Source organism: Manacus candei, unplaced genomic scaffold, assembly GCF_025592945.1.
Source record: "Manacus candei isolate 608988 ecotype Guabito, Panama unplaced genomic scaffold, ASM2559294v1 h1tg000109l, whole genome shotgun sequence".
Taxonomy (NCBI): Eukaryota; Metazoa; Chordata; class Aves; order Passeriformes; family Pipridae; genus Manacus; species Manacus candei.
The window spans coordinates 1,328,616-1,348,456 of record NW_026138157.1 but is presented as its reverse complement, the minus strand read 5'-3'; the positions used below and the strand labels follow the sequence as shown (position 1 = coordinate 1,348,456).

The window sequence follows — 19,841 nt, the reverse complement described above, 5'->3', positions numbered from 1 at the left end:
TCTGCAGGGACCGACCCCGGGGCCAGGCACCCCCCGTCCGTGTCACCTTCCCCGCCAGAGGGGATTTCTCGGTTCTCTTTGGCTCGACCCACGGGCCGGGGGGGGCGTAGCCGGGATTTCCCGCTCGGTCCCGCCCCGAGCCCTTATAGCCGGGCTGCCCCGGCTCCTCCGGCAGCTCCGCTGACAGTACCGGTGACAGCCCCGCATCCAGCCCCGCATCCAGCCCCGCATCCAGCCCCGCATCCAGCCCCACCGCCGCCCGAGAGCCGCCGCAGAGTAAGTCCTTCGTGCCAACTGCCCGGAGCTCGGGTCTTTCCCTTTCCCCGTCTCTCCCGCTTCTCCCGAGCTGCCGCCCGACTCCCGGCTCGCCTGCTGCGAGTCTGGGGAGCTCGGGGGCTCTCTGCTGCTCCTGAGAGGGGGAAACAAGTAGCAGGTGCTAAAGGTTGGGTTCCCGGACACATCAACAGGTTTGAGTCTCACCGAGTAATTATCAGAATGGAGAATAAGTCAGACTGCTGCGAGAAATACAGCAGCTCCAGGCACACCCCAGAGCTAGACACCGCAAGGATATGTGTCTGGCAATTCCATTTTGACAGCTGGGTCTGATTTCTGTTGCTTCTTCCCAAAATTTCAGGGTACAGGCTGCAAGCAGTGACTACTGTAACCCCCCCCCCCCCCTCCAACTCTTTCCCCAAAATCCAGATGTAGGTCTTGGACACCAGGGCATCCTAAACCCAGACCAGGCACTGGGATCCGAATCCAGTGTGGCGTTTCCCAGCCTCTCCTGTTTGTCTGATTTTCCCCCAAACCACAGAAAAGTAACTGGATTATGAGTCACTCAGCCTGGCTGCACTGGAAAAACACCATTTCAGTGCCTGGATCCTGGATGGTCCAGGGCAGCCCACGTGGTCTGCACCTTACCAGGGTCAGTGTGCTAAGCTGGCACATTTCTGCATTGCCATGCTTTCCATTTTGTGACTGTAGTTCTTCCTAGTCAGGGAAGTACTACTGCCCCTAGGACCCCTTGAGCACTGAAAATCCTGTCAAAATTCCCTTCTGTCCTTAGGTAGGAGCCCCATATCCACTGTGTCAGCTCCTCGGGCACAAATAGAAAGGTTCAACCCCAGGGTTAGGATCCTTGGTGTGCTTAAAGTAGGATTTCTTTTTGAGGCTGCTGCAAAGTAAGGAAGAGACTTTCTGTGGTTGGAGCATATGGCTGATCTAGAAGCCATGGTCTCTCACCATCACACCCAAGTTCAGAGCAGAAAACCTGAAGAAACCCTCATTCTCCAAAGCATTCCATCCCCATCAAAGGACTTTGAGGCTTGCCAGATCCAATTGAACCAATCAAATGGGAGCAGAGATCTTTGGAAAACTCGGGTTTGGGTTTGCTTCAGTCACGTTCTCTATAAAAAGACACCTGAAAAGCCAAAGATTTTGGAAGTGCCAAGAGAGGCTCTCAGGGAATATGCGTGTTTCTTCCCAGTTGCTGTTAGCTCGAGCAGTGAACTTTGCAAATTCCGGGCCTGAAAGCAGGATTTGGCTTTGGGAACAGTAATATGAAAACAAAATTCTAGACAGCAGCAGCTGGTTTCTCTTTCAGAAGCAACAGTTTAAAATGATGCTGCCCAGATTTGAAGCAAGAGGAAAAAGTAACATATTACAGTGCATTCTCTCTGCTTCTTTCCAATAACAACATATATGTATAATTTTCTCTTTCTCTGTTTGAAAAATTCTCTGTAATAGCAGGAGATGCTGTTTTACAGGACTATTTTTCAGTTGTGCTTTAGTAATTTAGAGAAACAAATTTCTCATTTAAAAATTGCTGAGGCACTGCACAGCTATATCTACACTGTTCCCCAGACAGGTGATAGCATGGTTTAATGCTGATTTAAAGCATCTCAGGCCAGATGAGATGCCATGGGATCCTCTGGCAGCTCTGCCACTGCCATTCTCCTGAGTCCCTTGGGTCCCTCATCACCCCCAGCCCTATGGGGGTGCCCAGAGCTGCTGAGGCACATGGACCGAGTCCCCTGGGAAGGCTCTGCTACTGCCTTGGCTTCTCTATTGGAGACATAAGTTTTGTTCCCCCTCAGCTTTTGACTCCACTAAGAGCAGAGCTTGGCCACCATCAGGATGCTGCTGGACTACATTGGGTGGTGGGTGTCTCACAGGGATCTGCAGGCAGGAGCATGGATGTGAGCAGCACAGTGAAGTGTCAAGGTGGGGCTCCAGGTGGCCCAGCTTGTCTATAGACTGCGATTTCCCAGGCAGACCCAAGTGGAAGCCAGTGGTGTATCTACTCAATACTTAATCCAGCTACCCAAAATTGTAGGAAAAAACCCCACCTCCTAGAAGGGCTTCCCAACTTGCAAAGGTTGGGGCTGGCGTCTACGTATACTCTTTGCTTTGATTAATTATCTGCTTATTTAGGAGTCACCACATAGTCTGAGGTTCATTAAACTCAGTGTCTGCACTGCTCTACTGCTTCAAAAGATTGTTTGACCCAGTGCAAGTTTCTTGTGTGGGCAGGGATGACCCCACTTCCACAGGGAACAGGTGGGGGAGGAATGGCTGATGCAAATGCAGAGAATAAACTTTGCTAAATAAGTCTGGATTTCTGAAAGGCTCTCGGAGAGTGGGGAATTTCCACTAAAATGAGAGATAAACCCTTGTGACCTAGGTTGTCAGACCGCTTGAGAGGACCAAAAATCCAAACAAATGTTTGTTAGTACTGGCAGCAGCTCAGGAAAAAGAAGTCAAAAAAAAAAGATCAGCAAAAAATTTCAGAGTAGGGGTAATTAGTCAGTCTCTTCCCCGAGTCTCTCTAGCACGCCATGAGCCGCCCCTCACGAATGAGCTCGTTCCCGAGTGTGCTGCATGAAAGCTGCCTCATTTGAGAAGGAAAAGGAGAAAATGGGAAGCCACTGTGCCAAGAGTCTGGCCTGGGCCCTTCTGTGACATGGCTGTGCTCCAAGAGTTTCCATTTTCCGTTCTGCCCACCCCAGAACAGCCCCAGCTCAGAGGTACATGCTGTGATCAGCATCATGGGGAGAGCTTGCTCTATCCCACTGCAGCTACACCAGCAGTCACAGTACCACTGTCCTAATGCTGCAGGACCTCTGTACAGGGTGGCAAAGGATGCTGTGTGAGCTGTGCTACTCTTCTGTTTGGAAACTGTAAGCTGAATATACTATGTCAAAAATAATTGGAGCTAAAGACTCCCCTGGCACAAACCATACTGCCACATAACAATAATGAGAATGATGTTGATAACAGTAAATTAATAATACTAGTGAGTGGGGAACAATGTCAACTCTTGACCTTAAATCATTAAATTTCCCAAGACTTGAATTGGAGCTCCGTGCCTGGGAAGTGATTCAGCATTTCCCTGGTGTTAGCTGCTAAAAGAGTTAGGAGCCTGCTGGAGTTTTAACAGTCTCTGGTTTGAGAGCAGAATACAGGCATAGAGGAGCAGCCCATGGCCATCTAAGCCAGAGCCAAGTTCCTGGTGAGTCCTGTCTGCCACAGAGACCAGGAGTAGATGCTGATGGAGGCAGAAGATGCAGTGCTAGCACAGCATTTCCTGCCTGTGGCCCCCAGATGCAACAAGCACCACTTCCTTTTATCTGAGTATTTCTTCCAGAAAGTGTGAGGTTTTCTTCCATAAGGAAGTTTCTTATAGGAAGTTTCTTATAGGAAGTTTCTTATAGGAAGTTTCTTATAGGAAGTTTCTTATAGGAAGTTTCTTACAGTAAGTGCATGGCTATCTAACAATAAAGAGAAGAGACGGAGAGAGGAGTTTCTAATACCTCTTGCCATTAAGGCTGAGGCTGCATTTCAAGGTAAAACTGGGAGCTGGGATTTACTGCTGGTATTTCCTACTGCAGATACAAACATAGGCCAACCAGCACTGATAATCACTGGGCAAGCATTCAAGCTGGCCAAATGTGAGTGAGCATGGTAGCTATTGCATTGACAGCCTTACTTAGATGCTTAAGGTTGTCTCTTTCAGATTATTACCAGGACAAAGTTCTGACAGATTTTAAAAACTTTTATCCAGCTTAATCGTTCTGTTATGGACTCTCTTATGTGTAGTGTCACTTAAATGGTTTTCAAAGTTACACTGCATTCACCTTGGCATTGAAGAAGGACCAAAGCTGTTTTGAAATCCTCCTTTCTGATCATCATTCATCAAAACAAAAGACCTTAGGCTTTTGGAAAGGGAGAGGTACTTTCTTTGTTTAAAAAACAAACAAACAAAAAGAATAATAAATGCTTTGTATGAAATAATTTGAGACAGAGAAAGAACTCAGCTGAGTCTGTGCTTGAAAAACAGGAAGGAAGGGATTTGGCAAAAATAATCTAAACACAATTATATATTGGGAAATGCAGGCTGGGAAAAGAATCCTTTATCTTCTTCCCAAATGAGTTTTCATCTTCGTTGCATTTTAAAGGCAATAGCATTACTAATCCTGAACATGACCTGGCATCCAAAGCAGGGCAAAGAAAAGCTCTCAGTGATGCCGGGCTCTAACTGCTCTCTGTACCACCCGGCTGCTACCACTAACTTGCTGTTTCAAAGCTCTACAAGGTGCTGGGAGCCAACAGGAGGAAAGAAAATTAAAATGAAAAGCCACAATCTTCCAAACAGTTTGCCCAGAAATAAGTATCATGGTTTGGATCAGCGTGATACATATCAACAGTATGAACTTAACAAGGGTATTTGAAGATCACCACTTTGTGGCCTTATAACTGAAGCCAAATTCTTATTTTATTTAAAGCCTAATTCTTCTGCCCTTCCTCAGTACACATAAGCCAAAACTTTCTTGCCTGAGAGTTCTTCATACAGAAGTGTTCTGGTCTCCTAGAAAGTCACTTTATTTAAAGTGTTATTAGAATAAGGATTGGAAACTATGAGTCACTTTATTTATTTGCAATAATTACATAATTATAATCATTACGCAAATTGTCATAGTTGTGCAAATAAGTATTTAGCAATACATTAAATTATACAGGAACATAAATAACTCTAATTATGAATTCTGAAAATATGTTGTAACAATAACAAATTCCTGTTATCACTTATTTGTAGTACAGGAGTGTTGATGGTAGAGTAGGACAAAGCAGGATAATGTCTGTTTAAACAAGGCTAGACCACCCTGATCCTCATGCCTTGTTCCTGTTTTCACTTAGCAGAGATCGGCAAAAAAAGGCCCTGAGGAAGATGGGAATTGATCCCAATGCCATATAACAGTATGAGAGTTTTGTGGTTGCTCTGAAGAGGCACAGGACACTTGTCCCACCCATCCACATTCATATGCAATATCCATGCTCACGTCCATAGCTGTGGAAAGCTCTGCTCTCCTGTATCCATATAAGCTCAAGGTCTCAGACCATCTGAATCACCCTTAAAATGACTCTTTGATTTTCTCTAGGTTCTTTATTAGACCAGAGAGCTGCTTCCTTTCTCTCAGTTACCTGGAGTGACATTGCTCAGGAGCATTCCTGCAGAGCTGTGCTCGTTCCAGACGTGCAGCATTCTCCACATTGCCTACCTGTATGCCTTGCCATGTTTTTCCATGGTATTTTTCTGGCTAACTGTTATAATCTGATCAATTCTTTTTCTGAAATTTACAGGCTAGAAGGAAAATGATGAAAATGTTACCCTTTCTCCAAAGTGGTCCTATTGGAATACGCAGTGGATCAGAGGGTTGCATTGGTCCAAACAGGCAGTTTGAAAACCCTTCGGCATCAGTAGCTGAGCAAGTGCCTGCCTGTTCTGAATCTTCTGTAGATGAGATCTGGTCCAAGAACCAGGAGAAGATGAGTGAAAGGCCAGCGGGAGCCTGCAGAGCTTCACGTGCCTCTTCCATCACGAGCAATGAGAGCTGCATCTCTGCTGGAGACAGCCCTGAAAAGGGCAGAGGGATAACGGGAATCCTTAGAAGTGCCTTTAAGAAAATTAAAAAGACCAAGCCACCCAGTGGTAAGTGCTCTTCCATCCTCCTTGTACCACTTCAAGGGCCATAGTTACTTCTAGAGGGGCTGCACAAGGTGGAAAATTGCCCCCTAGAGAAGCGAGTGCACCAATAGATTGAAGTGACTTTTCCAAGAAGCCTGGGGAAACATGGGCTGAGGGAGACATGATCTCAAGTCACAGACCTTTAGTACCAAGGGCACAGTCCATTGGGAACTGTCAGTTTGCAGGTTTTCTGTCCAAAAGTTATTTCTACCTCTCATGGGGGCACAGAGTTCTGAGGGTGGGTGAGAAACCAAGGCATACCTCTCAGCTCTGTTACTCCATGAAACCACCACCTTGTGAAATCACAGAACCACAGAATGGTTTGAGTTGGAAGGGACCTTAAAGATCATCTGTTTCCAACCCCTCTGCTCTCTCAATCTCCTCTTTTTCCAGGAACAGGAGTAAGCACCACATGTAGGTCTTTCCTGGGATTGACATATGAACATACAGCTTCTCCAGTCGCAGGCATTGGTCCTGCAGGATGCTTGGGGAGGTAGAGAAATACTTGTTTAGAGAAACCCAGCACCAGAGAGGAAAGTGTCCCTTGTTACCTCATTCGTAAACTTTGCAAGCTGTACCTTAAAATCGGTTCATTTTGTAGCACTGCCTCCTTTGCTGTGGGGCTCTTACGAAGTCTTATTGTTTTAGTACAAATTATCTTATTTCCAGACAAGCCTCTACCTGTCTGACTGGTGTCTCCTTCTCCATGTGTCAAATGTTTTCCCTAACTGGTGGTTTTCCTTCTTGGCCTTGAATTTGCTGCTGAAAACAGGCCTTTTGTACCTTTTTTCTTATCAGTTCATTGCCCCATTCCGGATGTCTGCAACCAGAACTGCAGAAAATATTTCAGATAAGATACCACCAATGCCTGGTACAATATGTTACCATTTTTCTGTCTCACCTGGGCATTCCTCACTGGATTCATCCTGGGGTCATAACTGACATTTTCACCATCACTTCCCAGTAACGATTTACAAATTCTCCAGGCATCTCTCTTCCTCCTCCATCTCAAGCTGATTCACATCCAGCTTGAAGCAGAAAATCCTATTTGTTGCTAAGTAACTTTTGTTCTATTGAATTTGTATCTTGTATTTTGTGCTATTAAATTTCAGCCCATTTACTATTCAAGTTATCCCATTCTTCCTGTAAAATGTACCAAGCCCTCAGTTTCAATAATGTCTCTGAACTTTGTGTAATCAGCAGATGCCAGTAAGGCACTCCCAGCTTTAATGCCACAACCTCTACTGAGAATATGAAGTAATATGAGTTTCATGGATAATGTAAGCTTTCTCCAGCCAGGGTCCTCCATGCAAACATTACACACCTAACAAAACTTATTTTGGGGTATAATTTCTTCAGTTTAACTAATAATTTCCCAGACTGCACTGTCTCAAGCAATTGGCTGCTATTCAGATAAGATAGTTCAATTGTATTTATCTTGCCTGCTAAATGTGTCCTTCAAAACAATTTCACAGGTCAGGTTGTGCTAATCTATTTCTGGAAACCCATGTGGTATTTCCTCTGGCACATCTTATTTAGCTACATCTTTCCATCTGCATTTTTTCTAGAGCCATGCTTCTGACTCGAGATCATATTAATGGGAAAGGGATAATCAGTCAATCAATAAATATCTTCACAAGGCTAAATTCTGTAAAAAATTATATGTAGCTCATGAATAGTTCACCATATGCAATACACTGGTGATGGGTATTCAAATTGCCATTGCCCCAGTAAAAAGCAAGCTAGGAATAATCTGATCTTTAAATAAACAGATTTTCTATATGGTGAAGGAGCCCAAGATCTAGCATTTTAGAAATATAAGCATTTAAAAAAAATATTCCAGAACTGTCATTTTTTATAAAACATAAATTTAAGTCTTCAATCTTTGGTAAAGAAAGGTTGTTCTTTTTTCACCAGTCAAACAAGTCATGGTTCTCCTTGGAGAGCAAAAGCTTTGTGATGCCACTCAACATCTGATTGCCCTGGAGAAGAGCCTGTCTAGCAAAGGTGAGGAGGGACTGAACGCCAGCCAGGAAGACATCGAGTCTGTCTATGAAGTTCTGAAGCACAAAGTCTTCAGTGTCTTGAAAGACTCCGTGCTGCTAGCAAAAACAAACCCAGACCTGCTGCAGCAGGCAGTGGAGGCTCTGAAAGAGCAGGAGAGAGAAGATCAGAATTACATGTCAGAGAATCCACCTGACCAAAATATGCAATTTAGACCTAGAAAATGGAAAGAGCTTTGGATGGCTACAGTAAAGGAGTCAGTAGAGGCTCGAATGAAGGACACAAGCCGTACTCCCATAAATGAGAACCTCTCTGCAGTCGGCCAAAACCTCCTGCACATGGGAAAGACAATGAAAGAAGATTTGACAGTGGTTGTAAAGTACATTAAAGAGCTTTATCCTCCTGAGTTTAATGTGTTCAGCATATATGCAGAATTCTACCATGATTATTTTGCCTCCCAGGCAAAGAAAAATGCTGAGTCTCATCTGGAAGACAAGGATATTTACCTTCTTCTCTCATGGGTGCACAACATTTATCCAAGGTAAGTGAGACTTTTACAAGTTTTTATCCCAACACAGGTTTACTGGCTGCAAAACAGGCATTTGCTTGATTTATGGATTAGTATCACTGCGAGGCAGTCCAGTACCTGGCTAGGTTCTGGTATCACTGGTGACATGCTGATTTACACTAGCTGGCCAGGACAGCTGGAAGGGACACACTTAAGGCTGCTAGTCTGTAACTGAAGGGCTGATCCCACCATTCAGGCTTCTGGACAACAAACATAGATGTTTAGAGCTTCACTTGTGGGGTAAATTGGTCAGATTGATTGCCTTGATATCTATTCCAGTTGCACATTTGAACTCATCCTTAGAAAATCTGGAAACTTCAGCTCTCTGGACCACAGGAGAGACAATAAATAGAACAACCTGAGATGCAATTATCCTGGGCATGGAGGATGTTGCTTAGGTGTTACCCACAGTCTATGCTCTCCTCCCAATTAGGAGACCCATGCATGCACCCTTGAGAGAGGACATCATCAGCCAAGGGTCACCCTTCATCCTCACGAACCCTGTATGTTATAGAATTGAAAGTATTCCTTGTTGTGGCTTACAGTACTGGATTGAGAATTGAGGGCTCTCATTTCTTAGGTGGAAACCAGTAATGTTTTTTTTATTCTAAAGTCATTCAACCTTCACCTCTATCTTTTTCACTGATAGAATATAATGAGTCAGTGTTGATCCTGGGAGTTTTCCAGAGTTATGCTCTAGGTCAGGATATTCAGGCCTGAACCAGTATGTGTTTGGAAATCAGTAGCTGTGAGGAGGAGGGCTCAGCCTGGCACTGGGGACAGCGCTGGCCAGGGTAGCAGCTGCTTTGTGGGATGTTCCCAGAGGTCACATCCAGGTGTTCGCTGAGGGATCGCCTCTCTCCATGGCCAGCAGCAAAGGGAGCAATGAGGAGAAGGAGGAGGGCTGCACAACAGCCTGGCCCCAGCTTCCAGTGTCGTACCAGAAACAGCCCATGTGCGGGAAGCAGGGCAGTGCACCCCTGTGGAGCTGGGTGATGTGCAAACACAGGGCTCGGGAGATGTTCAGGGTTATTCTCCTCAGCTCCAGAAGGACAGGCTGCTTCCACATCAGCTCCCACAAGTGTTGTCCTGAGCTCCCCAAGGTTCGCAGGTCTGCTTCCTCACAGCTGCTCAGGAGCATCTGGCTCAGCCAGCACACGGTGGGAACAGGACAGCAGGGTATGAATCCACCCACTGTACCACCCAACCAGCCACAAAACACCAGCTTTTCATCTCCTCACGTCTCTGTGTTGATGGAGAGAAGTTGTGCCCAAGGGCTAGACTCTCCTGCTTGCTTCAGATCCCCCATGCCCATCAGAGCACAGTGGCTGGTGCTCAGGAATTCAGAAGACCATGACTCCCTTCCCAGGGTTACCTGTGGTCCCATCCTCACAGATCCCACCCCTGGCACATATTCATCTCCTCCAAGTCTTGCCCGGACTAAGGACAATATATATTTCCATCTGTTTTTTCACTGAGATCCTCGAAAAGTGTTAGTGATTTGCATCAACAGCTGTCTTCAATTACACTGCCCTTGGAAAATGTGATTGTTTGGCTCTTTTCATTCCAGAGATATGAGAAAAGATCATGCTTTAGCCAAGGAGTTGGATAAAGTTAAGCTTGGAAGCCTTTTGCCATCAAGTCTGAGCAAAGAGCTTGAAAAGAAATACCTTGACAGTGAAGAGGTGAGAATCTGTTCAGTCACTCCCCTTTACTGCTCCCCTATGACTTCCTGGAGAAGCTGTGGCTTGTCCTGAACACACAGTTCTCACCTGTGAGCCATACACCCCACACGCCCTTCCAGGGAGAAGTAAAAGCTTTTGTTTGGTTTTGGGGCACAGGTCAGCTTTCTGCTAGATGGAACTTGCAGAGCAAACTTCTGCTTAGTCTTGGGAGCCAGCCGAAAAGAACTGTTCTGTTCTTGAAAACTGTGTGGTAGGAAGGGGAGGGGGGAAATCCAACAACTAATCTTCATGGGCAATTTTCCAGTTGCCTGTTAAATCTCCAGAGGGATTTGTAATCCCTCTCATAGTAATATCGAAAGGATCCCAAATTACTCCTGGTCTCTGCAGATGTCCCAGACCATGGGTGAGTGCAAAGCATGGAGATCTGGTATTGAAAAATCTGTTAGTTTGATGGAGAATGTCTTGGTCTGCAGATGATAAAAGGGGCTCTGGTTTTTGTATCACTTAATAGAAACAAGAAGCAACTTCTACAGTACTCCCAGAGCTCAGTGTTTTTGGCATTTGGGGCTGGAGTTCCTGGAAAATGAGAAGACAAGTTCCAGGTTTAGATGTAGCTCTGATGGTTTGCATATGGGAGAGGTGGTGTGAGGTCTGCAAAGCCCATGAGCGAGGCACCGGGAGATCAGCAATATGTACCAGACACTGTACAGACCATTTCCAAAGCCTCACCTCAGTGTGCACTCAGAGGGGTCAGAGCAGAGAAAACCCGAGAGCATTTTGTTTCATTCTCCAGCGCTCGTAAGGCATCAGAAGTGCTCATGCAAAAGGATTGCAAAACCAAGTAGCACTGTGTGTGACCACAGGGCAATGTGTGGTTGGGGGAACTTGGGCTCTGGCACATGCAGCTGCCTGCAACCTTCCTACTCACCGCTCCCCTCCCTGCCCTCCTAATCCCCACGGATGTGGTGGGGTGATGGGCAGGGATACAGAGTTTCATCTTCATTCCTACCTTGAAATACTCAGCTCACTGTTGCATTGGTGGATACTGTGAGGGGGTTGTCCTTGTTGTGGTGGGTTAAGCATCTTGTAACAAGGAGCCTTCCCAACCAGAGCCGACGAAAAGTCTGCTGAGCCAGGCAAGAGGTGGATGGGCAAGTACAACCTGCAGAAGGCAGGAGCTGCTGCATTCATGTTGTGGTAAATGCTGTTGTTCTTCCTTCCTTAAAGGTTACTGTCAAAAATTCTCTGAGCAAGTGTTTAGACAAAGAAATCCAAAGATGGAAAGAAGACAAAGAACCAGAGAAGCTAAATGGGCATTTTCAGAGTGAACTCCTAGGAATATTTGTTATCCAGGTAATACAGAGCTATACTAAAAATAGAAAATCTCATCCTTCACTTACTTGGGATTTGAGACCAACCATGGTCACTATGGGAAAGCAAAAGGCTAAGTCACTTCTGTGGGGCAGTAGCAGAGGTGAGTGCTACAGGGGAGCCAAACCCCCATGGTCTGTCATGGCCCTGGTACACCACATGCTGGAGGCAAACTCTTCTATGGGCAAAATGAGAAGGAATGCTGCCTTCATTCTCCCCGTGCAGTCTCTCCTGCATCCTCAGTAGCAGAGAGACAAGAGGTTCCTTGCCAAGCAAGGAATCTGTTGCTTGCTCTCAGGGAGACTGTCACAGGCAGAGCTGCCTTTTTTCCAAGCTCAACGCTTTCCCTCCTCTGCCTGCAGAGAATTAGTCAAGCGTATTTTTCAAAAAAATAAACCTTTCATATGTTGAGATTGTTGTGATTAAATTGTATTTTAATGCCATCATATGACATTCAAAAAAGAAAAAAAAGAAAACAAAACCAAGTGTCACTTTCTCTACTTCCTCAGCTATTTTACAGGCTTTCTTTCATGCTTCTTTCTTCTTTGCCTCTTCCCATTTGAAAATGAAGTTCAAAACTGGCTTGAACCCACTAAATAAGTATAGCTGCTCTGTATGGTGCCTGGCTGAGCTGCAGGGGGGATGCGGGAGAGCTGGGTACAGTTACCTCAGTCAAGGATCTGCAGCCTCTTTGACCAGCCAACGTGGCTTTTTCAGAGCAGGCAGCATTTAATATTGATCTTGCTTTTTTGTTCGTTTTTTAGAGCATCTACAGTGGCCAGAAGCGAGCCCAGGACATCAGCAGTGCGGTGGGGGAGGAGCTGTCGCGGCGCCTGTTGAAGGAGCTGCCTGCCTTCCTGAGGAGGTGCGGTAAGGCAGCCGCGGGCAGCGGGGCTGGCAGAGCCACCCGGGCGTGCACTCACCCACCTCTCCTCTTCCCATCTCCCCTCCAGCTACAGGGATGCTTTCGAAGACTTTAAGGAGAAAAGTAAGAAGCACACACACTACAAGCCTATACTGATTGCAAATATTAACAACTGCTGGAATTTTAGGTAAGGGTCCAAGAGAAAAAGTTTTCTCCTTCCTCTGCAGGCAACCTATAATAGTGTGATAGAGGGGAGGTACTTCAGAGCGAGCAGAGATAGATCCATCTGCCTGCAGAGGAAAATTTGGAGACCTCTGAATTTCTCTCTCTATCATCTGAGGATAGACTACTCTGACCTTGCTGATGTTTCCTTGCAGAGAATACACAGAGAAAAACATGGCAGAAAAGGACGACGGTAAAGCCGATATCCTCAGCACTCTTGGCGATATTGAAAACAGCGGCTTTGACGTGCTGCTTCAACAGCTGTTTGCCCAGCTGAAGGTACTGTTCCCATGCCCCACACCCTCCTGCCCCATGGCTCAGCTGGTGCCAGGGCAGGGCAGGTTCTCCTGCTCTGCTATCTGTAGCTCAAATCTCTGATTCAAATCAGCAAAGTTCAGGAGGGCTCTGGGCCAGGGCACCACGTCAGTCCTAACCCACACTACTGCCAGAAAACTCCCACTAACCTCTGCTTGAGCTGTTCCTCAAGACTGAAGGCAAAATGGGTGCAGTGACACAGGCATGACTGTGCAGGTGACATAACTCGTGCTGATTGCATCTGAGACAACGGGCTGCAGGAGGGAGAGTCTCAGCCTGCAGCTGTTTACTCTCCAAAATGTATGAAGCCATTAAAAATGGCATAAACTGCAATTACACAGCTTTTGACTTCTTCATAAAGGTGACCTAAAGGGCAAATTAGGCTTCTTCCCTTTTTTTTTTTTTTTTTTTTTTTTAGTGTATGTAACACAAGCTTTTTAAGTTACACAATTTTGGTGGAGGGGAAGGAGGCTTAGGAGTTGGGAATGTTCAGCCACAATCTCTGCTGCTTTCTCTGTAGACCTTTTGGAATGCATGACAGAGCAGAGTTGCCTTTTTTTTTTTTTTTTAATTTTCATGTTTATTTACTGTGGCTGAGAAAAATTGAAAGCCTCTCATAATGATTCACTTTTTTCCCCCTGATGGTTCCATAATTCTCTAATCAGACAAGATGGTGTGAACAAAACATTAAAAATGTGGAAATAAAAAAATATGAACCTTTTAAGCTCTTGGTCTTCTCCATCATGAGGAACCAAGAAGGGGACACAGTCCTCTCTTCCCCCACCCCTGTAAGCCATTGTCACACACCCTTGCCCAGGACTGCACGCTGCTCTCTCACTATATAGGATACTGTACATATAGCAATGCTAAATATAAACGTGCATAGGATTTGCTTTGAGGCAACTTAGCTGACTTCCCTTTTTTTCAGCCGATGTATAAGAAGTTCACAGAAAATAAGTGGGACTCCAGCAACGAAATTATGAATGAGATCATTAAAACCACCAGCAAACATATTTCAGACTTCCGGACGTTAAGGGACCCTTTTTACCACGTAAGTCCAAGAGAAATATTGGAGGGATTCTGGGATGCTGAGGCTGCATTTTCAGCTTTGATATTCTGTGACTCAAGTTGTCTTGACCAACACTGAGCTGGTGAGCTGGACTGGCATCTGAGAGCTGCTCAGGCAGTGTGCAGCTTACCTAGATTAGGCATATAAATCTTAGTCTTCTCTGACAGAAGCAGAATCCTGTAGCTCTGCTGCAGTGTTTGCACAGGAAACTACCCCTGATGTAAAGAAAGTGCTTTAGAGGCCACCCAACATATGGCTTTATTTGTGGATTTGGTTTAGCAGTCTTGAAACACAGATGCAGTTGCATGGTTCAGTCTCATTTCTCCTTTGATTGCCCTAAGGACTGGAGGATATGGATGCAACTGGGACAAATCCCAGATAACTGAGCCAGAACCACATCTTCACTGGTGCTGGAGTATATATGAAACATCATTGTATAAAACAATATTTGATTTCCTGCCTTTGTCTTTTTAGTAGCTGAAACAAATTGATGATGTTTTGTGTATTGGAGAGAAGAACAGGAAGAGCAGCATGAATTCCTGTTTCTCTCTAATACTATTGCTTCTCAAGCCCATGGAGATCTTTTCTTCACTTTAAACTCTTCCCAGAAGGAAACAACATTTGGAAATTCCCATAGTTCACTAGAGTACAAAGAAATTCTCGGCATCTAGGATGTGGCGCAACCAGCCTTGGGAAGCTGGCAACCAGCAACGTTCTGACATGTAATCAGCAGCAGGGACTGGTGGGGCATGTCTTACAGCACCCAAGACAATTTTGTCTCCCATCCAGCCTCATGGTTTGTCTTGTCCAGAAGCAAAAGAGAGATGGATGATTCCCTCCTCTCCTTCCCAACAGGCTATTGTTGAGAAGATCCACACCCGTTTGGTTAAAGAGTACATCGTGAGGCTGCTGAAGAGGAAAGTCAGCCTGAAAACTCCAGCACAGCAGCAAACTCTAGCCCAGCAGATCTCCAAGAATGCTGCTGACTTGGAAGCCTTCTGCATGAGCAATGTATGTGAGTGCTTGACACAAGAGCACAGGGCACAGACACACTAAAAACCAAGGAAATAAATTTTCTGGGGCCTCTCGTTAGCCTTTCCAACTCAGTTTAATTTCCTGGAAGGCAGAACCTTAGGCAGAAAGAGGTTTCCAAGTGTCTACAGGCAGGAGGGCTCTCCTGCTACCACCCTACCCCTCCTTGGTTAGAGAGACATGATTTCATCCTCCTTTGCCCTGTAGGCAGTTTGAAGGTTTATATTAATAGGATCAGAATACTTACACAATCTTTTCAGGTTTCAGTGCAACTTCCATGAAGTCTGGGTTTTGACTGTGTTATGATCCAATTACTGAGATATGCCTCTGCCTGAATCAAGGTACAAACAAGACCATATGCTGAAGACAATAATAAACAGTAAATGTGAGGTAGAGAAATAGAAAAAAATAGAAAAGAGCTGAGGGAGAGAGAGACAGACAGACAGATCAAGCAGAAGACAGTCACCACCCATGAATCCAGCGGTGTTCCATCGGTCCCTCTTCATCCTGGTCTTCTCAGTGGTGGGGATCCCAGAGTCATTCTTCTGGAGGTACCACCTTTACACAGTCCAAGTTCCAGGTATCCACAGGGTGATCGTAGATGCTGTTCCCAAAACTTGGGATGATATATGTATGAACAGTTGCTTCCTTTTCCACACTTTGCCATAGTGGGAGTTTTTGTCCAGATACATTAGGCAGGATGTGCTAACCAGATCTCCCCTCTCAAGGCCTCAAATTAGCATCTTCCTGTCATAATTGTCTCCTGTGCTTATCTCAAGTTCCTGCTCTGGTGGTTTATCTTATGGCAAATTCCTTCTGTGGCCTTAACAGTGTTTTGACACAGGCAACCGTGCACTTTAAGTCCTTACAGATTTTTCCCTTCTCCCCTGTTTTCTCTCACTCTGCTGCTCTTAAGCCAGGTGCTAAAGCAGGCAGCACAGGGTCTCTGGTATACAGGGGGTTCTTCCACAGGAGCCATGGCTGAAACACCTCTCGTTGTCCTCTGAGATCACTTCCCTCCTTCCCTGCTTCTAAATTTGCCTGAAAAAAAAGATAAAATCTAAGCCAAACTCTGCCCTCTACCACCCCTCGAGCATTTGACTGGAGAAGGAACAAGCTTGAGTTTCACACAGTGTGGATGGGAGGTCAGGCAGCTGCATCTTGGGAATTCCAATGGCCAGGAAAGAGGTCCAGTTGGGGCTTTTACCTGAGAGGGCAGGGAGTGGGTTTTGGCAATGCCTGGAGATGCTAAAGTCGGGGCTGTGTGTGGAGCTGGGAGAAAGCAGCACAGGGCAGTGCGTTACGTGGCCTGTCAGACCTTGTACACACACTGGGCAGTGGAGAAAGACAAAGAAAAGAAAACGTGGTGGGAGGGAAGAGCAGAGGGAATCTGTCCAGGTGGATGTGAAAACCTCAGTCTTATGGCAAACCCCACACCTCTTGTGTAAGAGGATTAAAAACCATCAAAAAGCTAATCCAGTTTTTCTGTGGCTGGCCTAGACAGCAACACCACTGAAAACAATTGAGACACCTCAAATCACTGACCCGTCCTTCCTCCTTACCTGGAAACATCCTCAGGAGCCAGCTCTTAGGCTGGGCAGAGATTTGCACCCCAAGATGCTCTCCTAACCACTTTCTCTTCTGGCAGGGATCTCAAGCCACGTGGCTGAATTCAGTGCTCCCCAAACTTGCTGAAATAATCCGACTTCAGGATTTAGGTGCTATTAAAATTGAAGTTGCAACACTTGCCACAACATACCCAGATATCCGGTAAGAGACGATGAAACAGATTTGCTAATATTCATATGGAATTTTAATTGAGCCAAGAAACAATCAAATAACCTGAGCCTATGGAAATGGGTGGGAGTTGCCTGCCAGGCTGTGGCAATCCCGGTGCCAAATGGACAACAAAGGAAAATATGAATAAAAGCCTATTTACATATTCCAAATGATTTACATATTCTGGCCTGATTTTCTCCTTTGCCATGGAGATTCCCTTCCCTTCCCTACCCCAAACATCCCAGGGCAGTGCTGGGTCCTGTGTAGGATCGCCAGCTGCTGAGCTGGCCCCCACCAGGGACCTCAGTGCCCACTGTAGGGCAGGGGGCTGCATCCTGATGTGGAGATGTGTGGAAGGAGATAACACTTGCCTGTTTTTTTCTCTTTCACAGCAAAAGGCACCTGGAAGCATTCCTGCACATCAAAGCCAATTTGTCCCGCAGTGAACAAAAAAGCATCCTGGGCTACTTGGCAGACAACAAAGCCTCCACACCACCCAGGGCCATGCTCTTCTCCAACATAAACGTGTCCTAGGCCAAGGCACCCCTCGGCACTCCCTTGTGCTGGACTGTCGGGTGAGCCAGGGATGGAGGCTGTTCCCCTGGACAAATACACAGCACACACTGCCACCTTTTCCTATGGAAAGTGCTTTGTCTTAATCTGGTGCTCAGCACCTCTATGGGAATTGCTGTTCTCCGTGTGAAGATAGGAGGAGGGGACACCCACGAGATGCAGTGCCTGCAAGGACTGGGACTGCTCCTCACACCAGCCATGGATTCCCCCCCAGAGTCTCCTTGGTGCCACCACGTTCTCTGCCTGGACACTGCCCTGGTGCTCTGACCTCCACCTACCTCTCAGGATGCCATGAAGGCCATGACGCTGACTCCCCAGCTAGCCCAGACCAAGCAGGCACCTGCTGTGTAGATTTGTCTTCGAAAGAAACAGAGAGAAACAAAACTCAAGCCAAAATTCAGAGATGTTGGAAAAGTCCCATGTGAGCATGTTTGCACCCCCTTTGCCTTTCTCAGAGCCGTGCAGGGCAGCTGTGTTAGGCTAAGGGGAGAGGCCCCAGGTTTCTGGTGAGGAGGAGCTGTAGTTCAGCCATGGAGGGCTCTTGCCATCCCTCCACACTGCAGGACCCTGGACTCAGGACTTAGAGTGGCCACAGCTGCACGCTCTGACTCAGCAGCAGCACTGCCCAGGGGCATCAGGGTTTCTGAACCGGCCCTGGAGAGCATGTGCTTCCTTCACCTCCGTGAGGTGGGAGCACCTGACCCCCTGGCAGACAACCTCTCTGCGGTGACCCCATCCAGTGCATCTGCACAGAGTGGCACCCTGCTAACTGAGCTTGGGAGCAAGCTGCCTGTTGCAATGGATTGTGTAGCATCTAGTAAAACACTTTGGATATTACTGAAGCCCTTCCTTATCAAGAAGAGGACTTTTCCAGACCCCATTAACAACAGTCTTTGAATGGGGTGTGGAACTGGTCTCAAATGCCATCAAAATGTACTGAGCACCCTGTTTGTATCACCATTCTCTTGCTTGCTCTTTCCCCTCTTGCTGTGAGTTAGATATGATGTGAAAACACAAATGGGTCTCTTGTGAAACTGTGTTTTGTTTCTTACAGCCTTAGCTTTCTTTCTGGGAAGCTAACCCCTTACCAAAACAACACTGTGTTTCATTGGAGACCTTTCCCTTCTGTTTTTTTTTTTTTTCTGTTTCAACTTTTGTATCAGTCTGTGGAAAGTCACTCCGGAAGGAAGACACATGATGACTGTGCAAACTATATCATGTATTTATGTGCATATGCAGTATACCACTGGTGTATTTTTGCATCAAACTCTATTTTTTTCTCAGTTAGAGATATTAATTTACAATGTTTATATTTAAACAGTATTCAAATACGCTAGAAAACTGACTCATTTATTCTGTCTCTGGCTGTTGTTTACTGTGTTGCCAGATGTAGTCCTATGTCCTTCTTCGAAGGGCCAGTCCTTCCACTACTCCCAGCCTGCTCTGGTGAATATCACCCACTGGTTCCAAATAGGGAGAGTCTTGCTGGACTATAGACAGGCTGGTAAAGTAGAGGCACCTTGTGTTTGTGCTGTGTATGGGTCTCATAGCCTGGCTTTCCTTGCTCTCTGGAACAAGGACTGCCATGTACACCATGTTTAGGGTATCTGGTATAACAAGATCCAAAATGTCAGCCTCTAAGCACTACCACAGTCTCAATGTTGAACAATAAAAAGATATGCATTTGACATTTGCATTTGCTCTGGCATTGCCTTCCTCCCTCTCTGTTGTCTCCTCTTGTTCATATGAGCCTTTAGGAGATGCAGCCCACCAGGATTTGTCCCCAGCTGGCCCTGCTCACCCCCTTTTACCCTCCTCACAGTTGCTGTTAGCCCCATGGCATTGCTGCAGCCCCTGTGAGACAGACAGAGTGCTGCAGGCAGCTCACTATCAGTGGCCAGTGCCACAAACTGGGAGAAGGAGTCCTTTGCCAACAGGTTTTGTGGCAAAATCGTAGCCTGAGTGAAGAACACTGCTTTGGTTTTAGTTTGCTGCCTGGCCACGGGCAGCACAAACCACCCTCTTCTTATGTAAGCACACTCACACAAAACTCATATAGACACATAATTTAAAAAATTATTATTTAAACACTTAGCTACAGTTTAAAGCCAAATGCCAAAATGACTTCTGACAGTGCTAAGCACTCAAGAGAACTGTCACCTATTGGGTAACATTTTCTTTCCCAATTAGTGAAAGGTCATTTTATTGCTATAAAAAGTGGATTTTGATTTAGAGATCTGTTAAGGGCCTAGAGAAACACATAATAGAAGTATTGTGCTGATCTTTAAAAAAAAATATTCCAGCTAAGTAAGTACTTGAAGGAAAACAGTGTA

General features: G+C 45.9%; 1 protein-coding gene across 1 annotated transcript; it reads left to right on the top strand.

Moving 5' to 3' along the window:
• Nucleotides 1-154: 154 nt before the first annotated feature.
• TNFAIP2 (TNF alpha induced protein 2) lies at nt 155-19,198 on the top strand. Its single transcript, XM_051769497.1, has 12 exons — nt 155-276; nt 5,641-5,989; nt 7,943-8,570; nt 10,168-10,282; nt 11,510-11,635; nt 12,418-12,518; nt 12,607-12,705; nt 12,896-13,019; nt 13,984-14,106; nt 14,980-15,135; nt 16,805-16,926; nt 17,328-19,198. The coding sequence occupies exons 2-12, from the start codon at nt 5,653-5,655 to the stop codon at nt 17,467-17,469; spliced, it is 2,073 nt and encodes a 690-aa protein (XP_051625457.1). The 5' UTR covers nt 155-276; nt 5,641-5,652; the 3' UTR covers nt 17,470-19,198.
• The last annotated feature ends 643 nt before the right edge of the window (nt 19,199-19,841 follow it).

Excerpts from the sequence above, each read along its gene's own strand:
- TNFAIP2 (XM_051769497.1), top strand. The coding sequence starts at position 5,653 with ATGATGAAAATGTTACCCTTTCTCCAAAGTGGTCCTATTGGAATACGC. Across the intron at positions 12,706-12,895 it reads AACAACTGCTGGAATTTTAG|AGAATACACAGAGAAAAACA; the intron begins GTAAGGGTCCAA and ends GTTTCCTTGCAG. Across the intron at positions 15,136-16,804 it reads AAGCCTTCTGCATGAGCAAT|GGATCTCAAGCCACGTGGCT; the intron begins GTATGTGAGTGC and ends CTCTTCTGGCAG.